The sequence below is a fragment of the Pteropus alecto genome, unplaced genomic scaffold (genome assembly GCF_000325575.1).
Source record: "Pteropus alecto unplaced genomic scaffold, ASM32557v1 scaffold143, whole genome shotgun sequence".
Classification (NCBI taxonomy): domain Eukaryota; kingdom Metazoa; phylum Chordata; class Mammalia; order Chiroptera; family Pteropodidae; genus Pteropus; species Pteropus alecto.
In genome coordinates this window covers 2,835,695-2,842,498 of record NW_006434828.1, presented here as the reverse complement: position 1 = coordinate 2,842,498, position 6,804 = coordinate 2,835,695, and the positions used below count along the sequence as shown (strand labels likewise).

The following is a 6,804-nucleotide window of genomic DNA, read 5'->3' as shown; positions in this document are numbered from 1 at the left end:
TCAGTATGTGTGGTGCCAACTCCCTCCACGCTGGGTTGTAGTCCCGTTTGTGGGATCAGTTACTCAAGGTCTGTCCCCTCCCCGGAAGGGGCAAGAGTCTGCTCAGACTTGTGCCCTGCTGGTCCCCAGCACAGGTTTTGTGCTGGGTACATACTTGTTGCGTGAACCCCCAGTCAGAAGAGAGCTGAGACCCACACAGCACAGTGAGCAAAGAACAGTTTGAGGCCGAGGGAACCCCGTACCCCGTGCCGGGAGAGCTTGAACCAGACCTGTCCTTGCCACCGCTGCTGAGGAGGACTTGCCTGGGGTCGGTGCCCAGGGGACGGGGATTTTGAAAGCGAAGAATCCTGTATTCACACAGAGAAAGTGGACGGTCGTCCTCCCTTGGGCCCTGGGCTCACACGTGGCCTTCTTGTGGGTGACAGGCATTCAGGGACATTCCCGTAGGTCCCAACCGCTCGCTCCGTGTTTGGGAGGTGGCTCGAGATGTGGTGTGATGGAAAGCCAGTGTACATTCACCGTCACACTCGGCGTTTGCATTCAACGACTTGACTTTTGAGTTTGCCTAAGGAAGGGCAGCAGCCGACGCTGGAATTGACCCACACCCAGGTTACTGGCAACCAGAGGGCAGTCCCGGGCTCGATGCATACGAGCTGCCTGCCATGGTTTTTAGGTAGTTTTAGCCTTCGTGTCATAGAAGTTAAATCGGTTTTTAAAAACGTTTATTAGCCTTTGAGTAGTTGGACAAGTGTTCGTCTTGCCTTTATTGCAGGCTGTTTCGTGGCATTTGCGTAGTTATAACCCGTTTATGCTTCTTCCCTGCATCGTAGGTTCATTTTGCTGGCCTGCGACGGCCTCTTCAAGGTCTTTACCCCAGAGGAAGCTGTGAACTTCATCTTGTCTTGCCTCGAGGTAAGAAGGCTCATAGGGAGTGCCAGTTGTCGCAGCTTTAGAGAACTGGGAGTCGGGGACACCCCGTCCCTCCTCCATGTCCCCCATTGTTGTGGGGCAGCCCTTGTGTGTACTTGCAACGTCCGCTCTGCCCAGGAGACACCGGTCAGTCTGTCCTGCCTGCCCTGCTGGGCACGGCGAGCAGCTGCTCCTCTTAGTGACGCTGTCTCGAGAGGGCCGGGGTGCGGGCCCCCCGTTTACCAGCCCTTTCTTGCGGGTAGGATGAGAAGATCCAGAGCCGGGAAGGGAAGCCCGCTGTCGACGTCCGCTACGAAGCGGCCTGCAACAGGCTGGCCAGCAAGGCAGTGCAGCGGGGCTCGGCCGACAACGTCACCGTGATGGCGGTGCGGATCGGGCCCTGAGGGCGCCGCGAGGCCGGGCCCGGTGCGGCATTGGCCAAGGTCATGTGTGTGTGCACATCTGTGTGTTTCGCGTACTCCTGTGGGACTCTCGTGGTTGTAAATAAAGGTTCTTTTTTTTTTCTAGTCTTTTGAACTAATACGTTTTGAGCAGCCCTCGACCCTTCAGAGGTTAGGTGTTTGGTTTGGAATATGCTCTGGGTCTCGTTAAAACCACCGTGGCGACTTGGAGTGGCTCGTGGTTACTGACCCGCAAGCCATTCACCGCGCACTGTCTTGTAGTTTCAGGCCCCTCTCCTGTGCTCTGTCACCCTCGGGATGGCCCTGGATGATGGGGAAGTGGCATCCCCTAGTGAGGAGGTGGTGGTGGTGGTGGCTGGCCGAGACGAGCTAGGACCCGAGTTCAGGGCGGTTGGGGTGCGAAATAAGGGTACGATATGTTTTGTACCCTCTGAGCTGGGAGAGCAGACTGGCCCACGCGCTCAGGCCCTCCATGGGCGAGCTCAGGCCCTCCGTGGGGTGGTGGGCCCCGCAGGCCCCCCCGACGACAGCTCAGGACTCGGGTGCTTCCTGACGCCACTGGTGCTGGGCGCAGCCTGCACGAGGGGCTCTGGGCGTGCTGGTGTCCTGGCCCCTGGGGGTCCCGGCGTGAACGGGTCCTCTCCGCTTTGAGCAGTCGAGCTGCTTGCTGTTCAGTGTGGCCTCTGTTTCCTGTTTGGAGAACACGTGTTCGGTTGGCTCTGTGCTGGGCTGAGGTCGTTCGTCCCAAGACTACGCCAGAGCAGAGGGGCCCTGCTGTTAGAGATGTTGAGAGGGGAAAGCCTGGTCCGCGTCGCTGGAAGAACCTTAAGATGCTTCCCAACCCTAATCCTACGTGACACTGGTCGTCAGTATCGCCGTGACTCTTGTGTATGAGTGCTTGCCTCAGGATGATGTAAGATTTTAAAAACTTGCCTTTGAAGAAGCGTTTCTGTGATGTTCTCTGGCCCCCGCCCAGCACGCGCAAATGGCTTATCACCCTGTCAGTTCAGCATTTGGAGCACACCCTTCCCCGGCTGAGGGCCAAGTTCCGTTTCTGCTGAGGACTGTGACATTGTGCAGTGTGCCATCAGTGATGAAAAGAACCGCAGCATCTCAGAAGGGGAGGTCGAACAGTTTATTCAGCAAACCTTCTCACAGCAAACTAGATGTCAACCTGTGACTCACATGTCCTTAATTACCAGAGTGCCACTGTCCCAGAGCTGGGAGGCTCAGCACTGAGGCTTCCCTGGCAAGGCCCTCCCACCCTCTTCATAGTGTCCGAGCCCCCTCCTCCAGGCTGGGGCCAACCCCCCACCTCACAGAGGTCACTCCTCGCCATCCTTAGCAGACCTGGCCTAAATGGCCACGAGTGTGTATCTCAAGGTCTCCACAACTTTGTATAACCACACAACACAATTTTTTAGGTACTTGTACCACTATAAAGTTAGTTATATAAATATATTTTATTTGGTAACATCATACAATAAATACTAAAGTAAACTGCTGTGTAACACACTAATGCCAAGAAAATGAAAGAGATCTGCGGCTTTTTCCAGGGTGAAAGATAACTTTTCTAAAATGTGTCCACTGGATACAAAATGAAATCCAGAAAAGGGTGTGGCCGCACCGCCCCTTATCGGGGAGCATGGGGCGGCGGGGCCAGGCCAGCTGGGCACTTCCTGGTAGGGCGGGTGCGAGGCCTACTAAGAATCGTGCTGGACCTGGCAAGGGGCATGGGGTGGTCGCTTTATGTGTGCTGTGGGGGGGTGGGGGGGGTGGGCTCCTGGGGAACAGGCAGGTCTAGCTGTGGTCACCTGCTGTTTCTGGGGCCAGCCAGAAGGTTAAGGTGACAGCAGCCATCGCCCCCTCTTCCCCAGGCCTGAATGCACCCAGCTCGACCCCCAGAATATCCTGTGAAACCAGGTCTCCTGTTAGCCCAGTGTGCAAGGATGGGAGTTGGGGTAATCCTCCGGCACTGGGGGGCTCTGGAGGGACCACCTACTCTGGGACAGTCGTCCGCCCCCCAGGTCCTGTCGCTGCTACAGCAGCACCGTGGACTGTGCTGGGCTTTCCCAAGGCCAGCTCTCTCTCGGCACCGTCCTCCAGCTGTCTGAGCGTGGGCCACATCACCACCCAAGTGGGGAAGAGGCTTTGAAGAGCCCCAGAGCTAGCTGGCCCCAGTGAGGCCATGGGCGGGCCTTGGGAGCTGTCAGTGGGGTGGGCAGGGCCTGGCCACCTCTAGTCTGCGAAGGTTTCTAGATCTTTCACCTGGTGGGTGGATCTGAGCAATGAGCCTCCATGGGGAAGGAAGGGGACCTTTCTCGTGATCAGGCCTGCGGACGGGAGAGCGGCCCCTGTTCCGGAGAGCCGTCTGCAAGGCGAACACACGCTCATTAGCAGTGCAAACACCTGGCAGCCAGGCCTGGACTCACCCCCCATGAGCCCTGTCTGGTGTCCAAGGCTGCTGCGCCTAGGAGCCACAGAGACAGTCTCAGGTTCTCTGGTCAGTGCAGGCCAAAGGCATGGTTGGGGGTGGCAGGCAGGGACCAAGGAGCCCCAGCTGGAGACGGAGCAGTGGGAAGGCTGCTGCTGACCAGTCTGGCCACGCTGCTCCCGCTGCTCGCTCCCCTCGGCTCCTCAGCCCTGCGCAGGCTGTCCCTCCGCGCCAGCACCCAGCAGGCAGACCTGCTTTTCCCTCCGTGCTGGCCCGCCTGGCAGCCCGCAAGAACACGCAGAGATGGGAACCAGGGGGCTGAGGCTGCGGGCAAGCGGCCCGAGGCCAGGAGGGGCCCAGGTCCACAGCCAGGGAAGAAGCAAGTGCTCCTGGGTGCGCTGACCCCAGCTAGACACGTTCCCAGGCTCACAGCCCACCAGGGCCCTTCCCCTATAAAAAAGATGGGCCTTGAAGCCCTTCCTGGTTCCGGGACTGCGGGTTTGCATGTCCCCTCCCCAGGCTGCTGTTGTGGCCATCTCTGGGCTGAACTGTGCCGGCCAGTGTGGGCGGTTCCAGTGGGCTTCCTCCTGCACGCGGCCTCTGGCACTCCAGCCCCGTCTAGAGATCCTGAGGACCCCAGCTCGGCTAGCTGGGGTGGCCCTCACACGCCCAGGAGGACAGCGCTGAAGTGGGAGCCGCTTCGCACAGTGAGTGGGGAGCCGCTGGCGTTGTCCAGGAAGACGGAAGTGTACTGCCCCGTCTGCGGAGGAGGGCGGAGTCAGCCCGACGCTGCCCACTGCAGCCCCACGCCCGCCCGGCTGCCAAGGGTGCGGAGCGAGGGCTTGGCAGGCCTTGCCCTCAAACCCAGGCCTCTGACCCCTGTTCTAGTGCTTTCTACCCAACTCCACGGGCCCCCGGCTGATGGGCTCCCACAGTTCTCACGTGTGGAGCGAGGCTCTGCTTGGCCAGCAAGGGGTCAAGACTTACATGGATTTCAGCTGCACGAAGAGCCTGTAGGGTCCTCGACGAGGCTATAACGGTGGCCTTGAACCACAGGCCTGGCCCCTGACTCATTTGGCAGGGCCATTGTGAGACCAGCAGTCTGGCCTGGCTGCCCCAGTTGTGGCCCATGCATCCCAGCAAGGTCCCATCTGGGGACTCCCAGAGCTGCAGCCTCTGGGGACGCACCTGACCTTCATTTCAGAACCCCCGGGGCACCGTGTGCCCTTCGACTTCTCCCAGCAGGCTGTGCGGTGCCTGGGACCGGATCTCTGAATGCCTTTCAGCAACTACAGCCGACGAGCCAGACAGCCTGGCCTCCAATCCTGACTACTGTGTGAGCTTGGGCGAGTTACTTAACCTTTCTGCGCCTTAGTCCCCCGTTTGTAAGCGGGAGTAACAGTAGTGCTCACTGCAGCACACCGAGCATTAAGTGAGCAGCATGGAGCAGGGCCTAGCGTGGCGCTGTCGGAACCAGAGCCCCTGTCCACGCATCGGCACTTGCATCTTGCCTTTCATAGCGAGTCCCCCCTCGACGTCGATTCCTCAGCTACTTGCCCAAATCCCCACAGTGCGAGAGAGACTGTCACTGGGGGTTTTGTGCAGGAAATTACACGTCCTGCTTCCCACAGTGGCCATGGGCCAGGGTCGCGCGAGGTCAGCCTGGGCTGTGGAGCTGACTTGTTCTCTCGTACCACCAGGTCCCTGTGGATGGCTCACCGGGGGCAGGACCAGTGGCCCTACAGCCGGGTCTGTGGGGGAAGGGGGCCCGGACTAGTCTGAGCGCTGTAGCCCTGCCCTGAATCTCTCCCAGGCCTGGAGTCAGCGTGCTGCCCCCCAGAGCTCCCGACCACCCACCAGCACCCCCCTGCACCCGACTACCCACCAGCTCCCCCGGCCCCACACCTGCAGATACAGGACGCCATTCACTGAGATGGTGAAGAGCTCGCTGCTGCTCTCTAGGCCCGTGACAGCCTCCAGGGAGCTGTGGCCAATGCAGAAAGAGGGTCAGCCAGTGCCCCCCACCCCAGAGCCCACCAACTTCACAATGCGCTCACAGCTGACATGGGGCCCAGCAATGTGCGGTGGGGACAGCTGCCTTGGTCTGGCCGGGGTGGCATCTGAACTGGGTTGCCAGGAGGAGTGAGGACAGCCCCCCCCCAGGGCGAAAGGTGTGCTGTGGATGCCAGAAAGGGCGAACAGGCCCAGGTCAGGAGCAGCTCCCGGAAAACCAGTGGCTGGCGCAGTGGGAGGTGAGGGTGGCTGAAAAGCCGGCTCAGGCCAGTCCTTGGAGGACTTGCAGAACCGGAGGTTTCGACCTTCATCCGTTCATGCTTCCACTGCAGCCCCTGCCAGCACCTGGGTCTGCTGTGGTGCTGGAGACACGCCAGAGGGCGGCGGACAGGGTTCAGCCCCGCCCTCCACGGCCTGGTGCTCCCGGAAGATGGACAGATGGACATGGTCGTGTGCGGTCGGGATCAAGTTCACAGGGGAGGGGAGGCGGGAGAGCAGAAAGGAGGCGTCAGGTCCCCCAGGCCACAGTGCGACTGGGACTGCAGGACCCGCGCGAAGGCTGGCGGTGGGGGTGGGGCTGCAGAGAGGAGCCGGGTCTGGTGCCTGTTGAACAGCGTGACGGCCCCGAGCTGCTCGCGGCCCCCGCGCCCACTCACGCGTTGCGCTGGCACCGGGACTGGATGCAGATGAGCAGGCGCAGGCGGTCCCGGGGTCGCGGCGGCCCTCGCCTTGGCGTCTCCGCCAGCGCTGCGGGAGGGGTTTGGGGAGGGGAGGGTGGTCACGGTCGGTGGTGGGCGGTGGTGGGCGGAGCCGAGGGCGCACGGGCGGCCCCTCCCACCCCGCGCCCCCCGAGCAGAGCCGCGCCTCACCGACGTGCAGCGTGGCGGTGAGCGCGTAGAAGCCGGCGACGGGCGCCGTGTACTGGCCGCTGGTCAGGTTCAGTCCCGGGCCGCGGCGGAAGGCGCCCTCGGCGTCGGGCTGCGGAGCGCACGCACGGTCACCCAGGCCCCTGTCGCACTCCCCGCC

The 6,804-nt window shown here is 61.3% G+C and overlaps 1 protein-coding gene and 1 long non-coding RNA gene across 2 annotated transcripts in view; one reads left to right on the top strand and one right to left on the bottom strand.

The window, feature by feature from the left end:
* The first annotated feature begins 12 nt into the window (after nt 1–12).
* On the top strand, nt 13–1,436 carry LOC112478321. Its single transcript, XR_003045767.1, has 2 exons — nt 13–912; nt 1,173–1,436. It is a non-coding gene; the product is annotated as an uncharacterized LOC112478321 (long non-coding RNA).
* Nucleotides 1,437–3,124: 1,688 nt separating this feature from the next.
* Nucleotides 3,125–6,804, bottom strand: part of ERFE (erythroferrone) — a 6,023-nt gene continuing 2,343 nt past the window's right edge. Inside the window, exons 4-7 of the mRNA XM_025045427.1 lie at nt 6,648–6,756; nt 6,435–6,540; nt 5,671–5,749; nt 3,125–4,525 (exon numbers count right to left, since the gene is read on the bottom strand). Coding sequence (XP_024901195.1) covers nt 4,427–4,525; nt 5,671–5,749; nt 6,435–6,540; nt 6,648–6,756 — 393 coding nt within the window. The 3' untranslated portion in view covers nt 3,125–4,426. The remainder of the gene's footprint in view (nt 4,526–5,670; nt 5,750–6,434; nt 6,541–6,647; nt 6,757–6,804) is intronic.